Source organism: Struthio camelus, chromosome 4 (genome assembly GCF_040807025.1).
Source record: "Struthio camelus isolate bStrCam1 chromosome 4, bStrCam1.hap1, whole genome shotgun sequence".
Taxonomy (NCBI): domain Eukaryota; kingdom Metazoa; phylum Chordata; class Aves; order Struthioniformes; family Struthionidae; genus Struthio; species Struthio camelus.
In genome coordinates, this window is record NC_090945.1 from 74961375 (window position 1) to 74985789 (window position 24415).

The window sequence follows — 24415 nt, forward strand, 5'->3', positions numbered from 1 at the left end:
AACAACCAATTTGATGTGGAAACCACTACAGACCTAAAGATGGCACCAGATGTGATTTTTATAGTTCCTTTCACAGCACTGAAGTACCCTTTAAGGATAAAACTAAACAAATCAAATGTTTATGAGCTTACAAAGACCCTACTGCTACAATTCACGAGCACATCATAAATTAAATGTACTATATCCCATATGGTAAGATAGAGTAGCAGCCTCATTTTACAGATGAAGTACTTTTAGGATCAAAAGTAAGATTAAATAATTCACCCAATGTCACATAAGAAATCCACACTGAGCATGGAAATGAACCCACATTTTTAGCCCTGAGCTAATATCTTAAAACACTTCAGTATCCTTTCTTGATTGTCCAAACTTCCCTGCATCTTGCCTCAGAAATATAAAAACAGTATTAGCAAATTCATGGCTCTTGGCTTGTTTTCTAACAGAAAACTGAGACATACATGTTGGAGCATTTTGTTGCGGAGAAGTAGAAATTTGCATCTCTGACTTAAACCTAGCCCTACATCCCCCCAAATGCATGAGAACTTGTTTCAGAGTACTGTTTCTCCTTCGATTGCTGTCCTTCAGTTTGGTGGAAGCACACTGCTGTTTTCTTCCTAAAGAAATGTGACCGTAAAGCTTCTGGGAATATTCATTTCTGTCTCCTGCATGACCCTGATGCAACGGCTCATGTTTTCGGCATCTGCTCACACCACACAGTTAGTTAATTTTGGCAGAAGAAGATAGTAATGGGAGTTACAGATAGAACAGAGGGAAATGATTTGGCAGCAATAACTGTGCAGTATGTGCGAAGTCATGCACTCAAGTAAATACGGTTCTTATCATACCTCACATATTTAAGGAAAAGTTTTCCCGAAGAGTTTAATTGGGTTGTAATTAAATTTTGATTAGAAAAATGGCACAGTATCAAATGGAAGCTCATGGCAAGATCTGAAGTAAATGCATGTTCAAGGATTTAACACTTCATTTAGGTTCAAGGGACTCACTGGCACACTTGTGCATCACCTTCTACGTGCAATATAATTGTGTTTGATACACAGCACAAAACTCAGACTTTCAGAGCTCTGCAGGATGAAATGGCTTTAATATATAATGGTTGCCTGGATGCACTCTCTATAATTACGTTTGCAGACAGCTGCCATTATAAATGTGGTTTTCACATGCTTATAGCTTTAACTCAAAACTTAAGGATAAAACATTCCACCAGTGCTGCCAACTTGCATAATTTTAATCACAAGACTCACAGTTCTTGTCATTTTTTCTATGTTCCATCTCCTGGAGTCATAGGAATAAAAAATAACACTATTTTCATAAAAAAAAAAGTTGTGAGTTAGAGTGAGGAAAGGAGGTCGGCAAACTTTTATCCACTGCAAGGAAGTATATGAAAATATGAACGACTGTATCTCAATCGTTCTACAACCAGAAAGCAAATAAAACTGTGTTATATTTCAATGTGTTATATTTCAATAAGACGGTATGAATTGGAAGGCTGTACTGAGTATGTTAGTATTACTTATCTGTACGTTTCCAAACTTCAAGAAAAATGACCAATTTCCTTATTAGTTTATATTTTTGCACATGTAAGAAAAGAAAATCATTCTTTTTTTCTCATCACAAATACATTTGTAGATAACATACACACACACACACGCGCGCGCGCGCACATACACACACACACACACACACACACACGGACAGACAAAGAGGTGATTTGTCAGGAAAACCAAACTGAGATTGCAGACAGAAAATATGTTAACATATTTAAAATAGATGAGCAAACATAATCAGAAAACTGAAGGTCTTGCACTTCTTTGGACAGATTCAAAGCTAAATACATTTAAAATAAACTCCTGTTATTCCACTAAGAGAATTTTAAATACAACTAACATTACAATATTACAATTACCAGACTTCAGAACTGCCTCTTCCGAAGGCAAACTTGGAAAATATTTATGCAGCCTGAATTGTGTTATTTTTCCATAATTTATATTGTAGAAAAACCTTGAATCCCCAGATGGATCGGGATATACACAAGTGAATTGCATTGACTTCAGAGACATGAGGAATAGAGGGGAAATATTTGCAGTTATAAGGCTGGAAAGATTCTCTGCCCTAAGCAGTTGACAAGGATGGGTGAAGTCAGTGGAATTTTTGCCATGTGGTGTGTCTGGAATATTTCTCTCCTTAAAAATATCTTGCTACAGAACCACCAACTTTTAATATAAAGCTTTCATACCTGCACTCATCTACAAATTTCTATAGTTATTGTATTCTATTTTAAATGACAGCATGACTGGAGGCAAAATACCTGCCCTGCCTTTTTTTCTTTTACATGTAAAACCATAAGGATCAAATCATGAGAATTTTCTAGCTACTTTCAAGGGCTCCAGATAAAAGTACTGGCTCTGCAGTAAAATCAGAGAGTCAGCTGCTTGCTATCCAGAACCTGCCACAAAGGAATCCAACAAATTCTGAGCAAAACACCTAAATTATGGCTGGTTCCTTGTGGCTGAACTCTCTGGTACCTAATAAGGAATAAGAGTGGCTGAAACTCTTAAACTCTTCCTATACTGGAGCAGGCTGTAAATGTCTCTCCCGGTGGATACCATGGGATGAGTTCAGGCTACAGACTTGCTCACCACAAGGACACGATTATAGTGTCCTCTCTTCCACCCAGTGCCTGTTTTCATGAAACTCTTAAGAATTCAATGCCTGTGAGACTGCCACTGTCTTCCAAATCAGGCCGGGAAAGGATTAAGTTTAAAAATGATTGAGTTCCAAAGTGAATACGGAGAACACTGATGGTCTGACTGCACTCTTGCTTCATTTCTTTATGAACCTGGGCTTAAAATCCAATCAACAAACCAATGTCCCCCATCTACTCCTGTGTTTCGCAGAATATAGGAACTGCTTCAAGTGGAAAAATTAAATTCCTTGCCTCTTGCCTCTTCCTAACTCTAAAGATAAGGAATATGGTAAAGCTGAAATCTGCTTATGCACAGTAAAGCAGAAGAAAAAAGACCGGCTTCAGAATTCACTCAATAATTTTGATTCCTGTCACACTCCTCACCAAGTGCCCGAGAAGTAATGACTTTCTGGGACTCTTCACTATTCCTGCATGATTATAGCCTCACTCTGTCTCTTGCACTACATATATTTAACTATGCCAGTTACTGCCTTCTCCTTAACAGAGCACCTAAACTCTGCTAGTGCTTTACAGAAAAGTAGAAGACGAGCCCCAAGGAGTTCACAGTCAAGCAACCCACACTAATTAGAGGAAAAGCAGAAGACATCCACATAACCTATGCTGTGGGTCCTAAAGAGAAACTCCCTTTAGCTTGGGTACAGGAAAATGTCATTCTCAAGAACACCCTAGCCTGAAAAGATTCATCTTCGTCCTTATTGCTGTTTATCTGAGCAAAGCAGGGCTGAGATTCTCGCAGCCAGCAGGCCTATCCTTGCTGCCTGGATATCCCCTTAAAGAGGCCTATCTTTGGTGCCCGCCTATCCCCTTACAAGCTCTTTTCTGACATACTCGACCAAGACAACCCCTACATCCTTTCTCCTGCATTATTTCCACGGGGTCCAGTGCCATACAGGGCCATACGCAGCCCGAGTCGCGCGGCCGGAGGTGCTGGGGAGCGCGGCTGCAGGCATCGCTGCCCCAAAGGGAGAGGTGCCCCTTGCAGGGGAAGCTGGCTCCCCAGCCCAGGCGCCAGCGCTTTCGGCTGTAAACCTGAACCGGCTACGACTGAAATACGTTTCTACACATAGCTACAAGCAGGAGAGAGAAAGCAGTTCAAGTCATGAGCTCAGAAAGAAGGGAAGCAGCCGTAGGAAAGTAGTAACTATCTAATGGTTAAAACGGGGGACCAAGTGTCAGCCCTGCTCAGTCCTGTGCTGAGATCTGCTGCAGCCTGTACCTGTGATTTTAGCCAGGAACCCAAAGGAAAATTCACCCCTGAGCAAATGTGCAGGTAGGATGTTTGCTGTTCTGTATTCACCGCTTTTTTGGATTTACACACTGCATCTGCTTTTTTAAAGTAACGTATTGCTTTCCCATAGTGCCAGCGGCACAAACACGCTCCGGTTCACGGCAGAGCTGGGGTCTTTCTGTGCTGTCAGACCACACTCGTGGGGACTCTGCAGCAGGATGGTCGAAGCTCTCACGTGCAGCTCAGTCCTCCGGGTCTCCACGTTATACCTCGAGCAGCTCTAAGGCAAAATGACCTCTCAATGGCTTGAAATGATGCAACTAAAAACGTATTGTTAAGAAAATGGGGGCGTAAGTCCTGGGAGGTTCAATTTGCTTTGCAGACCTTTACTGCTGGTGATGATGTGCAGTACAGAAAGAGCTCAGCCTGACTGTCTTGGGACACAGTGTGTTACTGAACGTGCTTAAAAACTAACAAATGCTGTATGGAAATCAGTTATGCAGAGTATACATCCCCAAATGCACTTCTTCCAGTCAGTTTTAAGGCCTGATCATTCAGCACTCGACTTCACTCAGCTACAAAATGGAGATAATAACCTCTTTGGGGAACATTACTTAATATTTGAAGTGTTTTAAGATCTTTAGCTGGAAACTCCCATAGAAAGTGAAACCAGTCATGTAATGTTTACAGTTACAAAGTCAATTTTGTGCTAATTTAAACTGGTAAGCTAATAGCTCTGTCAGGAGTTTATTCCTCAGTAAAACCCAGTCCACATGAAGAGTGAAGCCCAGAAGCTACTTAACTCCACTCACTAAGCTCAGGGCAGTGAAAAAAACATGTTTTCACAGACTTTTACTGGAGACGACATGCAATTATCAGAGATGGAAACTGGGTACGATAACTGTATTAACAGTCTTATGAGGAATACTGCAGTATTTAAATGAATGCACACAGTCACAATCTTAATTTTTTTCTTTCTTCAGGGAAAAAGCGTCTCTTATTCCAACAAGTCCAGAATTAACTTAGCATTACCAAAACGATCAAGGTGCATCTATTTATGCCTGGAATATTCTCTCTTGAGTTGCAGACGCTGGCCCATTTGGCTTATGAAAACTGGAGACGTTGCAGCAAAACATGGCTGCGTACAGTAAAATAAAGTTAACAAAGGGAGGATAACGTTAGGAAAAAATGAAAATGAAGTCCAGTATTTTAAAATGATAGATTACCTCTCATGCATGATAAGACGGCAAAACATCAGAAATACCTGTTCGCAGGAGGCAACGCTAGGAGGAAGGGAAGGCCTCGGAGAGGGACACTATGACCATTTCATTCCTCTACTGCTCTTCTACAAGAAGCTACTTTAAAACTTCATTTCTCTGGCATCCACTGATTTTTAATTCTAAGGGCAGTTTTTTGTGGTCTGGTTTGAAGGTGCTGCACACAGAACACATTCATCTGTACGAATGAAGCCAGTTAACAAGCATCTTCTTGTACTGCCATGTTCTTAGTAGTCCTTTTACTTTCAATGCAGCATTTCCCAGGGATGCTGACAAATAAGTACCTAGTTTCCATCACTCAGTTGGATGTGCTGAGACAAACAGGCAGACTTTGAGACCTTACTTGACCACAAAAGCACAAAAGTGCACACAGATGCACATATACTCAAGCGCGCATGGAAAGAGCTCATGTTTGGGTCAGAGTGCATAACTGCATACATTTTTTCACGTACATTTTTGTGGGTACGTTTCAGGACTCAAGTCTGGAAATTTCCACTGCTTTATGCTGCATACTGTATTACTGCTATGATCTCAACTGTAGCCTGGAATTTGTACTGGTTACACTTGATGCTCTGCAATCTTAACAGACTTTTTGGTGACATCAGCTATCTTTTTTTCATCAAGCATTTGTTAGCTGGTAAACCTGAAACTCCCCCTGCGGTTTGCAGTCTAGACTTCAATTTACGCTAGGTTTATCAGCTGTTTTTTGGTGTCATCTTTACCAAAAAAAAAGTCTAAAATACTCTGCATTTATTTAAGCTCTACTTGTTTTAGTGTCACTTGTCTTCCAATTGATATTTTAAAATTGTTTGCCAAAGTAAATATCTTCTATACCAGTTACAACTTACTGTTAAAAACAAAAACTAAACTGGTTTAGCTCTTGTGGGAAAATCTCATGAGTGGCTCTTTCTGCCACCACCATTTTGAGCTCTTCAGACTCAAGAGGAAAGCCTTGACCTGGCAATTACATATGCATTTCCTCATGAGAACCTGTTGTGCCTGCCTGACAACCTGGCTCCACTTTCTATCTTTGATAGAAAAGGTGTGCTATGATGGAAAAAGTTGGCTGTAGAGACCTTCCTCAATTGCCAGAGTCTCTAAATCTGCCCATTTTATTAACTACAGGAATCATAAGTTGATGACAGAGAGCTTGGGTGGGAGCATGCCTCGGACTGACAGGCAGGAAAAGCTCAAACCACTTCTCCCAAGATAATGCGGTGCGGTAACTTCCTACATAAATCCACACAAGATTTGCAGAGCTCACTGGAAATTACGGTTGAATGAGCAAAAAACAATTATTTTCACAATAAAAAAGCCTTGAATTCTGATGTATTTTTAAAAATGCAAAAGCAGTGCCTTTTACTGAGAAGCCGTACTTTCTGAAAACCTCGGAGCTGTTGCAAGAGCTGCACAAACCATTTTAGCTTTGCTGTCGGGAAGGTAATTTGTACTGTGCAGAATGGAGGGTGCTCTGGCAGCACCGAGGAGTTGGATGTTGAGTGTACAGTCACATTGCCGGATACTTGAAAGAGCTTTTTTAATAGAGCTGTGCCGTGCGAAGGGACTAATAAAGTGCTGTCAGTTTGTGTCCAAATACTTTGCAGATAGCATACTGCCCAGCCGTTCCCCTCAGCACGTACCGCTTTGCTAACATGCTGTACACAAAATCAATTTTTTAAATTAGTAGCAGCAATGCATCTGCGATATGGAAAAAATCTAGCACGGCTCTGTCTGTCTGTGTAGGGAATGTTTTATGTAAAAATAAAAAGAGAAAAAAATTGTAATGAAAGGAAGTCTGATAAGTGCCAATGTATTCAGCATTACCAAATCCAAGTTTAGAATAACGCAGGAAATAATGGGGCAGTGACTATGATCTAATTACAGTGGAATTCCCTTGGAAAAGAGTATGACTTGTGAATGTCACTTCATTCCAATCAGTGTTTTTGAAACACTAGGTGAGTTAACAGAACACTCCGATGGCGTGAGAAGATAAAACAAGATAATGATGTTAGAAAAAGCCTATAAAATTCATGACGGCCTTTAGTTTCTATTAAAAAGGCAACATTGCATTTTCTAAGATACAAACTCCCAGTCAAAACCAACACACACACAAAAGCCTAGCAAAACCCCAAAAGGTATATTCAAATATTGCAAAATAGGAAATTACAGATTAATTTTCCATTTGTTGAATTAGCCTTCAGCAGATCTCATACCTCTTAAGCTGCATTTTACCCCTTCTCTCCCTTCTACAGAAAAACTATCTGTCATCAGGAAATTCCTACGTGTTTAATTCAATTGTGTTTGGAAAAACACAATTTATTCTTAGCAAAGTAAGTACCATATAAGGTTAGATCAGAGCACAGCATGGAGAAAGCCTGATGAGTCTTATGCATCCAGACTTTTACATCCATTTAAAGGGCTGGATTTAAAGGCCTTAAAATAAGCCGCTGAAACTGCAGTGGTGGTTTCCCACACTACTTCACTGACCTCCATATCTGAGACCGGCAAAGTCCAACACAAATACTAGTAATACAGTTAGGATCTAAAACTGCAGCACTTGTGTTGGGATTTTCCACATTTTTAGACGCTGAACAGAACGGAGTGGAAGATGACAAAATCCCGTTTCTCAGAAGTCTGCATTCCCAAACAAGCCATAACAGATGATATGCTGCTAAACTAGGATTAGCAGACTCTACATAACAACAAGAAGCTGAAGGGTTTTTCTCCATTCCAAGTCCTTCAGATAAGTATCTCCTTATCTTTTAAAAAAGCTGATTGTGGTAGTGCTATTCCCCATTTCTTCCCAGTAGCCTTGGTGGCAACCCGCGCACACCTATCCAACAGCAACCTGAACCTTCAGCTCACTGAGTGTGGATCTCAACCATCAAAGCCTTCTGCACAATGAGGAAGAGATGCACGAGGAGGAGAATTTACACCTCTCCTCCCGGTGCTAGGTTATTGTGCAACCAGGAGTGCAAAACATATGTACTAGCCGCAGCTGCATGGTACTGAACTGCTGGTTACCCAAGGAGCTGCTTAGTGAGTTCCTCAAGGCCTGGACATTAAGTCTGGATTTCTGCAGGCCCAGTTTAGAAGGGATGTAAGTGGTCTGGAATTAACTGAAAGTTACTGTCTGAATCTCAGTTTTTAATAGGACTTGACGAGGCAAAAAGACTTCTGTCAGTGGAAGAGCTTCAGGTCAGCAGTCCTGCCTTACCTTTAGCCACTGTTCCGCCTGCTCTTTGCTCTGCACTGCTAGAACCAGCGCATCCGCTCCTTGGTGAGCGATTTTCAGCTCATGCTTCTTCTTTTTGCTGTCTTTGGGAATGTATGTGATACTGCAGTCATTCAACAGCAGCTCCATCTGAGGTTGCTGGTCCTTGGAACTTTTATAACACTAAATAAATATAAGGAATGTAAGTTAAAGCTCACCTTTCTGAACTTTGGGGGGAAAGCTGTGATTACATACAAATGCTATTTTTAATTTTTAATACTTTCCATGCATCCCGTTATGACATACCACAAAGTTTAGCCAATGCTAACTTGCATTTCTCCTCCTCATCCCCTTTGTAGAGCAAAATTACTTCCAGACTGATATTAATAGAGGTTTTTTATTGCAGGACAGGTACAACATATGGAGGACATTAAGCTTCTCTATGTTATTCGTATGACTCAACCCTGATCTCGATCAGGCAGGCAGGGGATGGTTTGGGATAGCTGTTCACATAGAATATAGAATATGCTGGCACAATTAAAGATGCTAAAGTCCAGGAGCTCGTCCTGCCCTCTTGACCATGGTTTGAGCCCCATAGCAGGGCGGAGCATCTCGGGAATCATTTCCAGCAGTGACAGCCCAGTGCATCCAGGTGAACCTACGCCAGTGCCCACACACTGCAGGGGAGCAGACACAGACTCACTCAGCTCTTCTTTTTCTTGAGGTAACAAAATTTGTCACAGTGCAGAGAGGGGGAAGCTCATTCAATTCAATTAGGCACTGCAGAACCCAACCTCTGTGTTGGTTTACTCTTTAGGGTCCTGGCTAAATGCACTTGAACTGCCAGCTGTTTCTCCCTCAGTGGCAATGAACAGCCATGTCATGTTGGATCCCTGATGACCTGCTCTATATTTGAATTGGTCATCTAAAGACGAGGGGTTTCACATAGCATTACTTGTCCTACAGACCTAGGGCCTGTTCCCATCTAATACCTCAGTATAGTTCAGTTCCCTAAACCTGTCGAGTGCCAGAACTGCAGAACGATGTTTAGTTGTGCAGGTGAACGTCCAGTTACTTTATACACATCTGCAAATGGGCTTTTGCTCAGATAAATAAGTAAGAAGGATAAAAAACGTATCTGCTATTAAAGAAGAGTGATTAGTAGATGCACACATAGAAGACTGAGCATAAATGTGAACAGAGAAAAGCACACGGACTTTTTGTGCCTGCTGGCAATATTCATTTCATGATGCAACATTCAAAAACACAGTAGCTGTTAAAAGTGTATTATAAACACTCCAACTTAGGCTAACCAAATACAGACACTCTCAACTAGTCTTTGTAAATGACTCATCATCTTTCTTTCCTCTCCAAGGCCCATTGACTCAAAATTCCTCTAGCTTAGTCACAAATTTAAAGAAGTTTGTAATAGGAAATAAAGTTAAGTTTCCAAGCTATGAAACCTTGTAAAAATACATCATTGTTCACTTGAAGAACGATTGCAGAGAACATGATTCCCTTTACATTAATTTAAAGATTGTACTTGAATAATTATACATTACTAAAACAAGAGTATGTATATATTAAATGACTTTTAAGTGAGAGGCAGTTCCCTATTAAAAGCTATTTCTATTGTCTACTTCTAATTAAAATATTTTGGTCCTAGAATGACAGCTGTATTTATTACATAGGCAATTACTATTCCCTAGGAAGATATATTTGTTTTACTTGCATATCTCATAAGTTACATCTGTAAGTCCCCCTTCAAACAATAAGCTAATCTTATGTAACCTGGTCTCTTGACTCCTATTGTGATTTTTATTTTCTTAATCCCCATTACAGAATTATACTGAAAGATAATCCCTATAAGGGGGGGAAAAACGCTTTTAAGACCACACATGTGGTTAAAGGAAAGGAAAACGGAAAAAATAACATTTTTATATAGAACAACAAACACAGTTCTAGAAGAAATATTGTATGACTTTTGAGAAAATCTGTTTCTCTCCTTCCTTCTTTCTTTACTTCAAACTGTTATCACAGGCTCCTGAAATTTGATATGATTCTGATTTATGGTGATATTACTGTAGACCAAGAACAATGGCATCATAGCAATATAGCACAAACCAAATCAGAATCAACATCTAAAAATCACCAGAAACCATGGAAAACTAGCAAATGAACTCCAACTATATTTTCAGAAACCTCTTACCTAGTTATCTCTATTTCATATGCTCTTATTTCCTATACAGCCATAAGCATACATACACTTGGAAAGCGAACACAGATAAGCTATCTTGGATCAGTGCAATAATGATGTTCTGCAGAAAATGGTCTATCACCTGTTAACCAGCTTTTAACATTTGGGATATTGCAATAATTATTAGTTACATAATTAGTTACAACACGTGTAAGCACCAGCTAGGAAGATAGGGAGTGTCTAAGACCACAACCGATTTATTGCTTTAAGCCTCAGGTGGCTTATAATGATATAGAAATGAATGTCTCTGTCCATTAGACTTGCTTTTCAAAAAACAAAACCACATCTATAAGCAGATAATTTACTAACTTACGGAGTCTTCTACTGGCGCCTCCAATCAAAAAAAAACACAACAGACTTACTGAAGGAACAAATACATCCACTTGTTTCTTTCCTTTCTATAATGCAGCTGTGCATCATGTGAATACTGCATCTGTAATTACTGCCGAACAGATGGCGAAGGTTTAGTTTGAAGTGTATACATTACAGCGGCATATGCTGCCAAGCGAATTCTCACTGTAACAAGGGACTTTTCTCTCTAACGGTCTGATCCAGCAGTTCATACACAAAGCTCCCTATGAGATCTTTGCCTCCGCAGGGAATGAATGATTGGCTTTACAGTTTCAGCAATTTTTTTTTCAAATGAAATATGTTAGAAGCTAATAGGCTAGACTTTCCTTCGGGTGTCAGGGAACTGCCTGAGTTTAAGTTTAAGTGCAATAAAAAACAAAGTCCTAAGTGGTTAAATGATACAGTCACCATTTCAGTGGTTGTCTGCTTCCTGGGTATTAGCAGAACATTTCAAAAAATAGTTTCTTGTAGAAATAAATACATCATCTAAAAGGTGCCAGGAAAATACAACTAGATAAAAGGAAAAATTACCAGTAGTTTGTTTTCTTTGATAACACACAGTAGTTTTGTCCATTGCCCAAATCGTTTCTTTCTAAGGAGGAAGGCACAGATTTTGGCATCCTTCACTAGATCCATAGAGGCCTCCTCAGAAGGCCACTGATGTCTCATTTTCTTCCCTTTTCCATCCTCCTCCTCTTCATCGTAGGATTCATAAGAGCTGCTCATAGCATCCGAGTCATAATCTTTAAGAAAAGCAAAAAAGTACCAAGTTAAAACATTTAGCCATGAAACACACTGAAACAACAATCTCAGCGGAGTTCGCTTTAAGTAAAGGCTTTTAAAGGTCAGCTGCAAACAAACGACTGTTTCAGCACTTGGTAATATCCAAATATTTTTTGTTGAAGAAAAGACACTATAAGACAAAAGCTGTTCCATTATGAAATTTTATAAAAGACCCATACCGACATCTTGGGAATTTTAATTAAACGAATGAATTGGGAGTAACTACACAGAATTTTAGGTACTGCTTTATCATCGTCAAAGTATGATTTGGCAGGTACCTTCATCTTCTGTGATTCTTTCACAGAAGAAAGATTTTAATTTTGCCCTACTGTTTAAGAAAAAATACATGTAGGCACAGAAATATAAATATTAGTACAGCATACTAAGAAACAAACACTGAAGATGACAGAGGTCACAAGAGTAAAGTACAGGGCACTATCTACCTATCATAACACTTCGTACAACTCTAAAATATAGCGCATGCAGTGGTACAAGTAATGTTGAACAGATTGTGCTGTTCCCTGACCTACAGACTCTGCTTCAGCTAAAAGCATTCTGCAAAAACATCTCTTGTTATGCGCTCAGCCTCAGCAGTTGAATCCTGCTCCAAGTTTGGTGATGTAACGGCAAGATTCCTTTCTAATTTAACAGTCTTTGGTCAGGCCTTTCATTTTCAATAAAACAGTCAGTTCTGTAGCAGTGACCTTAATTACAAAACTAATTTGTCATTATCACAGAACCTCTCTTCCACCATACACGTATACTTATTTGTTTATAGAGAGATAGATAGACAGACACACATACATGTATATAAAGCCCCTCAGATAATAACACTTGAAGGCATGCCCGTCATTCGGTGCATGCAAAACATCCTGGGAGCACGTACTCCCATGGAGGAGAGCTGATATTTTTAATATTTTCAACAGTAATTGAAAATAGAAAATTTTCAATAGGAATATTTTCAATAGTCAAAATTTTGTCTGAACACTTCAAGGAGACTTTGACATATTTTTAGGTCAGAAAAATGGAAGAAAATCTCTTGCTTGCTTTAGCTTAGGCACTTAGGGCACAGTTTGGGATATGGGAAGGAGATCTGGAGAAACTGGGAAGAGGACAAGACAGTGGATGGCTGGAGAGCTCATTCTGTATCAGCACCTACCCAAGCAGAATCAGAAGACAATACACGCAAATGTTGACATCCCCAAACCAAGATTACACCCAATTTGTGCCTTTACAAACATGTTGTGTAATTTTTTATCTTTATTACAAAGTGAAATTAAAATAAAATTTCAAGATCTTGACTTTTTTTTGTGGAACCAAACTGCTGTCTTCTGATTGGGTCAACTATGGAGTGTTTGGCTCAGGGGCAGCTCCATGCAGGCTAGTGGTAAAAGCCACAAATGATTATCAATGGGGAAAAAAAGGGAAAATGGGAACTTTTTTTCATTCATTTTAGAAAAAACAATAAAAAGATGGGAAAAATTGGGGTAGACCATTAACCTGACAGCTATTCTACAGGTTAGGGTTTATTTTTCCATGCTTGTTTAAAAGAATGTGCAAGATCTGGTAGAACTCGCCATTTCATCTGTCTCTTACGACTTCCTCCCTGCGAAGCAGGAAAAAAGCCTAAACAAAAAACCACCAAAACCAAAATCAAAACAAAACAACTTCCCCCTGCTCCAGAGAGGCTGTCCATAAACTTTCACACAGATACATCTGGAAATGTTTGGGAGTTCACTGACCAATCTCAAATACACAGTAGCATGCCAACCTGTTTGAAGTGGAGGCAGAACGATTAATGTGGCCAAGTTACCAAACACAAAAGTGCAAGATCTAGTCACTAAATCAGCATTTTTCAAGATGGCCCTCTCTCAAAGACAGAGGCTAAGGGAAAAGCTGCCATAACCTAAAGTTGCTGTCTCTTTGGCAACTAATGGTTTTTCACGTAAAGCGCTTCATCTTTAACGCCACCCTCTCCCTTTTAAAAAAAGCAATACTTTGGTGTCCGTAACATTATCTTCCTCGGCCCTTCTTCGAATGTAATAGTGCTCTTTGTTGCAGCTAAGGCATTATCACAATGTTCATTTTAACATTCACTCCCTTTGTACAATCTTTCACATCATTTGTGATTTTGCTCTAGCACTGGCAGTAAGATTGCTTTGAAACTTAAAAATTTTGGACAACCAGTAAGAAAAAGAAAAGGAGATAAGAAATCACTACTCAAATAGTGAGGTAAGGCAATACTATTCTGATACCATTTTTCCATTTAACTGCCAGTTAAATTTTTCCTCCAAAATTCAGAAGCCATCTTTTCAGTGTAAGAGTCTCTGGGGTTCATTTTCATTACATCAACTTGAAATAAGTGCATACAGAAAGGTCATTCCTCATACACAGTCGTCATTAAGAGCCTTGAGCTGGGGAAGGCTTGCCTGCATAACAAAATCAAAGACCTTTTTCTGTCTGAAGACGGCCTACCAAATGTGCCTTCTCCATCTGCATTTTTAAGCGCATCTGTCAAAAGGACCTACAAGGTAATAATGAATCTGTTTCCACTGTTGTAGCAGATCATTTTTCTTTCCTTTTTAGGACATGGTTTAACTTTCTCCTACTGCAGGAAAAAAGGTTTCACCTTGAATGCAATTATCAGTCACCTCTACCATATAAAAGAACTCCTTTCTTCTTAGCTCAAACCTCATGCAACAATCTCATTTCCTTTTCAGCAAGGTTAGCAGGTTCAACCATTGTTTTTGATTCGCAACATTCAATCTTATAAAATTTTTTTACTGTAAGTTTTATCAGTTTCTCAAAAATTAGTTGCAGTAAGTGATGACTGAGACTTTGAAGCAGAGACTGAAAACCTGCACCTTAATAAGTACTTCTCATGTGGCTCACCAGTAGTTCAAGGGCAGATTTCAATTTGGGATAAATTGTATGAGCAGGAGTGGGACTCTGCTGGCACAGCAGTTGCAGAATTATCCAAATCTCTGTTTATAGGAGAAGAAAAGCCAACAGGCACTTCTGAGACTGACATTTCTGGACTCCCATCCCAGCGCAGCGTTAAGGGGATCTCTGGGGAGTCACTGCCATCCCCTGCCTAGGGACCCCTCCCCGTGTTCCTCTTTTCCTTGGGTCTCGTGGCTCTTGGCCAGAATAAGTTTGGTGTGTGGCTCACATCAAGACAGTCACCCACCCCTGCCTACCCACACCATCTGGCCTGCAGCCTTTTTTGTTCTTTGCCACATCCTGTTTCTATTTTTTGTTTCTCCAAACTATCGTATGATGACCAAACAGCTTTTCAGCTCTGAGACAGAAACTAGCTTCTGTTCACTTTGTAAAGTGACTAATTTATTTTAACCAGAAATACCACAGGCATTCCAGCATCCACACATAATCAATGTTTATCAGGTATTGAGAAAGATACCCCGAGAAATCCAGCATGCATGGATCACTTCAAAGGGTTTTGAAGTAGTACTACTTTCCCACTGGAAAACAGTAAATCACCTATTAGAAGATGTTAAATTGTGAAAGACTAAACGATGAAAAGGTAAGTTGTGTAACGGCTGCTAGTGACTAAATCCTGTCATCTTTCACTTTCTCATCACAACAGGTAATGAAATAGGCTGAACATGAAATCATAGGCAGGACGTAAAAACATCATGTGCATACATTCAAATCAACACACTCTTTGAGTCTCACGGAGGGGAGGGAAGAGAGGGATAACAGAGCATTCACAGTGATCAAGAATTGGAGGGGGAAAATGACAGACTCTTGCAGTGTCTCTCCAAAAGAAAGAGGTTTTATTAGGTCTACTTAAGTCTCAGTGATTTAGGATGCACTGACACATGCTACAGTGCTGCTGTATGTATCTACATCTTTTGCATCATCTTCTGCATTTTTTGTTGTTTGAGCTTCTTCTGACATCGGCTTTTCATGATTATCTGAATGAAAATTTCCTAACATGAAAGAGTGATTACTGCAGTAGACTTTCACATTATTTGCAATAGTGTATTCCAAAGATTAGCCTATAACAATTTAGGCATATTGTACAGATCGGTACTTTCATAAATGAGGAAGAGAGTTACCAGTCAAGGCATATGCAGTCTCGTTTTCACCTACATTCAAATGTTTACAAATAGAGTACAGGGACATTGGCAGGTTTTAGGTATTTCACCTTCACAAACTATAGTCCTCTGTAACCCTCTTCCACTCCCATTCCCCTTAACAGGTAGAACATATGGGATGTGAGCCTGATTGATTGCTATTAATGATGTTAGAAAAAAATTCTGTAGGAATATTTACTCAAGACAGTTATATTTATCTCAACAGCTATTTAACAGTTTACTACTGCAGATCCTACACTTTAAGAATTTCTTTGTTAAGACCTTCTGAATCTCAGTCAGTCTGAAAAACTGTAGGTTCCATCTTTAGCTCACCCAGCGCTCTGATGGTTTGTTTTAATTGCCTATATTCATATTAATCCAAATCCCACAGAACAACACACTGGATTTAGTGGAAGTTTTGCTTGTGCGGAGACCTATTATGAATAGTATACTGAATTTTAAAGCAACTTTATTATAGATGAAGAGAGGATGACTTTTAATATGCAGTAAAAGAGTACAGGACTAAAATATGGCAAAATCACGGCAAGATAGATTATGAGTTTCATTTAAAAAGTTGTATATGTATGGGTATATATATATATATATTTAAATGATGGAATTATTAATGAACTTTTAAGTCTGATATTCTAAATATTTTTGTGGTTTTGGATGGCTCAGTAAAATAAAAGATCGGTTTCATATTTTGTTATGTATTTTTCTCCTAGGAAATCCTTTAGCAGTACTATTAATATTTTCCTGCCTGTGCACAGCTCTTGTTTAATGACCAAACACAAACCAGCAGTTCAACAGATTACAGGGTGTAGCAGGACCACCCTGCAGCATTTCAAGGGAGGAAATGAAGACAGGAATGATTCTGCTGCTTTGCAAAACTGCATGTTCCTTCATTTATTTTACATTATATGAAACTCTTTCTTACTTTGAATTTGCTAGGTATATTAAGAGCTGCCAGATACACCAATTTGTTTTTATTTTTAGAGCTAATGCACAATGATAAAACAATTTTCCCTGACATACAATGTACAAATTTAAAATTTAATGTTCTAAAGTGTCTCTCATGCATGTGTTTTCAGAACAGAGATTTTATATTATTCTTTCATTCTGGTTCAAATAATAAAAGTGTCTATAAAAAGCGGGCAGATATCCCTTTCATCTTTGGGTCACAAAAAATAACTATCAGTGATAAATGAAACATACACAAGTGATAAATGAGACATACACAAGTAATAAATTACCTCAGCCAATAAAAAAGAGTAACAAATAGGAAAATGTTTGCAATTTTTTAGTACATAGTGTCCTATTCACTGACCCTGTGTAAATGCTCACAGCAGTCATTTCATCATTCCATCAGCGTGCTCTCATCCTATTGCCACTTAAAGTACAATCAGTCTCTGGCTAAGTACTTGGACATGATAAAGAGCATTTGCGTGTTGCAGTAAGAAGTTCTGGTGACTGGTTAGTAGGCAGCCCCTTGCCTTTTGCACTGAGTCGTTAAAATAACAGTCATGTGCATCAAACACAGATTGGGGCATTCAGTATGAATGATTAATCCCTGCCTATAATATGTCATCAGAAATGCTGCAAATCACATCTTTTTTATTCTTCACTTTAGAAAAGGTGGTGTCTTTTTTCTTTAGATTTTTATCTGTCTACTTTAACAATTAATTCAGTGCAATAGGAAGTTATCATTAGGTCTGCAGATGAGCACCAAATGTTGAGGCCTCTATATTTACACTATCTGCAATTTGAAGGGGTTTTAACGTTGGACTATACTTAACTCTGAAGCCCTGGTCCAAATATCCCCACCGTGCTCACAGTTCAAAGCTGTCCAAAGGCCCAGTTGCTGATTCTGGACCTTCTGTCCGCAGTGGGGGCTGCAGCATGTTTGATGCACACCTAAGGTGGAGCTCTGCATTTAGTTTCCTCAAAAAGGAACCTGGTTTGTGCACACTGAAACATCTCTACAAACCAAACCAATATATGGCCAGTGAGGACAACTGCAAATGGCCAAAAATGGTCAAAACCACACTTACTGCACATCGCCAAAGCACTGACAGAGATGTAGCCTTTGAATGCTAAACATATTGAAGGACATTGGAATTACTAGTTGCTCAGAAACGGACCCGGACATATACTACTCACTGGAAGTGATATACTCAGGAGCCTTTCCAGGACTAAGTGGCACTGCCTCTTCATAATAGCCTTCTGGAAGGGATGATGTTGGTAGCGGTGGAGGCCCATTATCTGGTGGCTAAATAAAGAAAAATGGAAAATAAAAAAACCCAAAGGTGATTAAAGACCAACAAGGTGCTGAAGCAAACATGCTCACAACATCTGCTCATGATCAGTGCTGATGTTACCAGCCTTATAACCTTAATGGCTTCTATGGTGACTATTTCTTATGTTAACTATATCTAAAGGTAAGGCTCTTGAGGGGTGAATTGGTCCCTTGAGTAAGAAATATTCTGCAGGACAGCAGCTTTTAGAAACAAGTCTAAACCTCAAGCTCCTCACCTGTTGCTATAATTAAGCAACAACACCAAGTAGATGCTGAGATGTGCAAAGCAATAAAGTGATTTAATTATGCTTCATACCATAATGAGACATCTTGAAATGTATCATTATTGTCAAGTCTTTTCCCTCCGCTGATGATAATGAAAAAGAACCGCACTGTGTGTACTCCAGCTGAGCGCTTTGGGGATATATGAACAGGCGAATCATACTTGCCACTGCTAAAGATGGCAAAATCAAGACAGCAATTACATTAAAAGAAGTCCTTTCTTCAACAGCAATAAGTGGTAAAAATGTTGGAAGCATAAAGTTCTCTATTTAAGAACTAGAAATTTAAAGGATCTATGTAGGAAAGAGATTTCTACGTACAGGCCATTTTACAGTATTGAGGCTTATTTATTAGTATTTACATATGCAATAATTTCTATTACACCAGTAAACAAATAGGAACTCCCTTAACAAAAGTCAAAGGGCCTGGGTTGACAGAGATTAAGGATAGATAACGTAGCCCACATTTTAGTGATGCATTTTGCTTTTCAGTGGCAGATCAATTCTTAAAATCAATACTAATTTTTAAAAAGTTAATTTTACATAGTGAAATCTGAGCTAGTTCAGAACATCACGAAACTATTATATGATAGAGAAAATATTTCAAATACCAGGTCAAATTTTAAAATGCTTCTTTTCTAAATATAAATCTGTTTTAAATCTAAAACTGACTGCTGGTATGTTGATATAGTAACAAAGTAAATTTAGTTCTGTATGACTTCTACCATATGACTTTACTGTTCTATTTCCTTGACAAGTACCAAAACAACTGCATTTTATAGAACTCATTCATATTTGCCACGGGGTTTTAGTTCCATAGTTTCATACTGAAGGAAACACTTAAGCCTTTTTCCAACATCAGTGCTTTATTGTATGATGACAAAAAAATATAACTTGCAAGCAGAGCCTCATTTCTGCAGCAACAGTTTTCAACACATCTTTCTCTTTTTCACAAATGGAGGTAAATGTAACTGAGTCTTTGTCTCCATTGGACTCATCCAGTCTAAATTCAGAGGCACCTAAAGAAGAAATTAGTCAGGGTGGGCTTTGCTTATGGCCACAGACAGGCACTTCCGGAGCACTGTTCAGATCGAAGGAGGGCTGAGGAGCCTAAGAGAGGCAGAAAGCCTTTTTCCACCTAACACAGATGAAGTCTGTAAACAGGAAGGGTTAGAGATCTGTGTGCGGTCGCAGAGCCATGATCTCATTGCGGTTACAGAGACATGGTGGGATAGTTCACATGACTGGAATGCTGTCATGAACGGCTACATGCTTTTTAGGAGAGACAGGCCAGGAAGGCGAGGTGGTGGAGTTGCTCTTTATGTGAGGGAGCAACTAGAATGTATGGAGCCCTGCCTCAGGGTGGATGAAGAGCAAGTTGAGAGCCTATGGGTAAGGATTAAAGGGCAGGCTAACATGGGTGACACTGCTGTGGGAGTTTACTACAGGCCACCTGATCAGGAGGAAGTTGTCGATGAGGCCTTCTACAGACAGCTGGAAGTAGCCTCACGATCCAGGCCCTAGTTCTCATGGGAGACTTCAACCACCCTGACATCTGCTGGGAAGACAGCACAGCTAGGCACAAACAGTCAAAGAGGTTCCTGCAAAGCATTGATGATAATTTCTTGGCCCAGGTTATGGAGAAACCAATAAGGAGAGGTGCATTGCTAGACCTTGTACTAACAAACAAAGAAGGTCTAGTTGGAGAGGTGAAGGTTGGGGTCAACCTTGGCTGCAGTGACCTTGAGGTGGTGGAGTTCAGGATCCTACGAGGAGGGAGCAGGACAATAAGTAGGATCACAACCCTGGACTTCAGGAGAGCTAACTTTGGCCTCTTGAGGGACCTACTTAGGGGAATCTCATGGGGTAGGGCCCTAGAAGGAAGGGAGATACAGAAGAGCTGGTTAATGTTCAAACATCACTTCCTCCAGGCTCAAGATCGGTGCATCCCTCTGAGGAAGAAGTCCAGCAAAGCGGTCAGGAGACCTGCATGGATGAGCAAGGAACTCCTGGCAAAAACAGTTTCCTGTAGGAAACTACAGGCCTGTCAGCCTCCCCTCCATCCCTGGAAAGGTGATAGAACAGCTCCTCCTGGAGGTCATCACTAAGCATCTGGAGGACAAGAAGGTGATCAGGAGTAGTCAGCATGGATTCACCAAAGGGAAATCGTGCTTTGACCAATCTGATAGCCTTCTATGACGGAATGACTGGCTGGGTAGATGAGGGCAGAGCAGTGGATGTTGTCTACCTGGACTTCAGCAAGGCTTTTGACACTGTCTCCCATCACATCCTCCTAGGTAAGCTCAGGAAGTGTGGGCTAGACGAGTGGACGGTGAGGTGGCTTGAGAACTGGCTGGATGGCCGAGCTCAGAAGGTTGTGGTGAATGGCGCGGAGTCTAGTTGGAGGCCTGTGGCTAGTGGTGTCCCCCAGGGGGTCAGTACTGGGTCCAGTCTTGTTCAATGTATTCATCAATGACCTTGAGGAAGGGACAGAGTGCACCCTCAGCAAGTTTGCTGATGATACTAAACTGGGGAGAGAGGCTAACACACCAGAAGGCTGTGCTGCCGTTCAGAGGGACCTGGAGAGCTGGGCGGAGAGGAACCTCCTGAAGGTCCACAAAGGCAAGTGCAAGGTCCTGCCCCTGGGGAGGAATAACCCCCATGCACCAGGACAGGCTGGGGGCTGACCTGCTGGAAAGCAGCTCTGCCGAGAAGGACCTGGGAGTGCTGGTGGACAACAAGTTGAGCATGAGGCAGCAGTGTGCCCTTGTGGCCAAGAAGGCCAATGGGATCCTGGGGTGCATTAGGCAGAGTGTGGCCAGCAGGTGGAGGGAGGTGATCCTGCCCCTCTACTCAGCCCTGGGGAGGCCTCACCTGGAGTACTGTGTCCAGTGCTGGGCTCCCCAGTGCAAGAGAGACATGGCGCTACTGGAGAGAGTCCAGTGGAGGGCTACAAAGATGATTAGAGGGCTGGAGCACCTCTCCTAGGAAGAAAGACTGCAAGAGCTGGGCCTGTTCAGCCTGGAGAAGAGAAGACTGAGAGGGGATCTCATCAACGTGTGCAAGTATCTGAAGGGGGAGTGTCAAGAGGATGAGGCCAGTCTCTTCTCCGTGGTGCCCAGCGACAGGACAAGAGGCAATGGGCAGAAACTGAACCACAGGAAGTTCCATCTGAACCTGAGAAAAAACTTCTTCACTGTGAGGGTGACAGAGCACTGGAACAGGCTGCCCAGAGAGGTGGTGGAGTCTCCTTCGCTGGAGATATTCAAAAGCCGCCTGGATGTGATCCTGGGCAATATGCTCTAGGTGACCCTGCTTGAGCAGGGAGGTTGGACTAGGTGATCTCCAGAGGTCCCTTCCAACCTAAACCATTCTGTGAATACTGTGAAGTCGGCGTGACTAGTTTCCTAAGTAAGCCTCTTTTTAACAGCGCATGCGTTCAGAGGGCACTAGTTATTTTGCAATAACTTCCATGGGCACTTTCAGGCCTGGATTCGTCTTTGCATACCTCAGAGCTAGACATCCCCAAATCTCATGACTGGTTGCAAAACTGCACGGGACTCCTAGCTCTTAGCAGCTCAGCGAGACGACTCCCACCCTGAGTGTGCTCTGTCGTTAGCTTTACATAAAGTAGGTTTTCCCACCCGGAAAGTGCTCTATATCGTATATTATAGCTACTTACAGAAAGGTAAGTAGCTAGCGAAAAAAATCAGCCCTGCAGTTCATCAGGTCCTAACAGACCTCCTAGTAAAATTAGCAACTTCCTCATGAACAGTGAACTGATTTGGGACCAAACACAAAAAATTTGGTCAGACTGAGACTTACACGAACATTACGTCTACATCAAACAACGTAGCCAACTTACTATTAGTCACACTCAACCACAGATAAAAGGCGGCAATTACTGTTATCTGCAATGCGAACCGAGCGAGTTTTCCTCACAGGCCAGTTTTGCTACAGAAATTATCTGCCAAAGAACCAGAAAATTAAAAAAAAAACTGCAAACCTGCGCGGCGTCACAAAACAAACGACGGCTTTCGCGTGTACCGGCCGCTGCCCTAACAGGCACACGGGACACGGAAAGATACCAGACGGCTGTTAATATGGGGGACACCTGAGAGGAGGCTGTGAATCTCGCCCTGCCCGCCGGCGCTCGCGTGGGTGGCTCCGCCGGGCCCGAACCGCCCGACGCAAGGGGCAGAAACGCCTCGGCGTTTCCTCCTTGCGCTCAGGTGGGCAGAGCCGCCTTCTGGCGGGGCAGGGTCAGCGTTCGCTCCCTGGTTTGCTCCCGGGGCAGTGAGGAGCCCCACCGCTCCTTTCAAAAGGCAGGTATATTAAAATTGCGGTCTAGCCTCCAACTACGTTCCCCGTCAGGTGCACAGAGGCTACATGAAATTCCTATCATTATTAAACCTAATTCACCCAGGAAATATCTGTCCTGAGAGCCATTCCCATTTCGACTTGACACAGGAACGAGCTTTCGAAGCTATCTTTTACCCAGAAACAAATAAGAGGTTCCAATAACGATCCGGGGGGAAAAAAACATGCTTGTTTTTAGACAAAATGTTATTCTGAAAGAAAGAAAAAAGGAAATGAAACACAAATGGTGCTTGTCTGAATTCGACCCCGCCGGAGCAGCGGTTACTGCGTGCAGCTGGGGCGGGCAGGGCTGCGCGGCCAACGACAACACAGATGGAAACCATTGCTGCCTTCGGCGGCCCTCGCTTTCCAAACGCGTTCTGCTGCGCTTGCCATAACAAAGTTGCTAACAATTATAAAATAGCTTTTTCTCTTTTTTTTTTTTTTTAAAAAGATTATTAGTAGAAATACAAACATCCAACTGATTAAATACAAAATAAAAATGCCTCGCTCAAATCTGCACCATAAACAACTACATCTTTTGGGAGCTATGGAATATGTAATCCTCTGAGCATCGAGAAATCTAAAATGTACATGTGAGCATGCTGATACTACTTATTAATATCTACAGTGTTTAAATTTTTTTCCTATTGCTGGTTGTATAGTTTACTGCTTTCAACTTGGCAATTTTTCAATGGAAGAATTTTGATGAAGTTATGAAGTACGAACTGAAATAAATCTTGATTCAGTAACTCCTCATTCGTTTATCTGAAAATAAAAAAGGCCATAAAAAAGCATAAAACTATTTATATACGCTATAAAAGGATTAAATCTTTAAAAAACCTGGAACATGTGTAGTTTGAGCGGTATCATGGGAAAAGACATAGCAACCTGAAGAGAAAGCATTAACACAAATTTCTACCTTTATTTTTTCAAAACAGGCCACAGGAAGAAAACTAGGGAATGCTGCCTTTCAAGACGAATAACCTTGCTCAATCCCAGGAATAAGAACTGAGTCAGAAAAAAATTACCATTATTTTATCTCACTGGAGGAAAAAGGACAAAGATGAGTGACATACTGTTGCCCAGAATAATACCAGCAATACTGAAACAACTGACAAAAGTGTTTGACAGGTGCTGGGTCTAACACAGAATGAGAGATGCTTTAATCGAACCCAAGAAGCAAAAGGGCTAATAACTACACTGCAGAACTGAGAACTCAGAAGGTATTAAAGATTGGATTGCTCACGAGATTGCTTGCCTAATGCCAATTTACAGGAGGGATTGCCGAGAGAAACAAATGCCTGCAAACAATAAATAATATTTATCTGCAAATTAAAACTCATGTGTCTACTAGACACAAAAAAACAGAATCAGTGGAGATGATATTTTTGGGGCACATCATGCTCTTCCTCTCCACTAGCTCCTCTGTGTTCCACAGAGCAGAAATAAACTTCCTCTCTGCATCCTAGGAGAGAAAATACTTTACTTCATCCTTCCCTCAAAAGGGTATCTACCAAGATAGGTAGCAACTATCTCATCTT

General features: G+C 40.8%; 1 protein-coding gene across 5 annotated transcripts in view; it reads right to left on the reverse strand.

Annotated features, from left to right (window-relative positions):
• AFAP1 (actin filament associated protein 1) overlaps nt 1-24415 on the reverse strand; it is a 121263-nt gene that overhangs the window by 30215 nt on the left and 66633 nt on the right. For all 5 annotated transcript variants that reach the window (XM_068943430.1, XM_068943431.1, XM_068943428.1 and 2 more), the window contains 3 exons: nt 18096-18204; nt 11584-11795; nt 8448-8627 (listed from right to left, as the gene is read on the reverse strand). In XM_068943430.1, coding sequence (XP_068799531.1) covers nt 8448-8627; nt 11584-11795; nt 18096-18204 — 501 coding nt within the window. The remainder of the gene's footprint in view (nt 1-8447; nt 8628-11583; nt 11796-18095; nt 18205-24415) is intronic.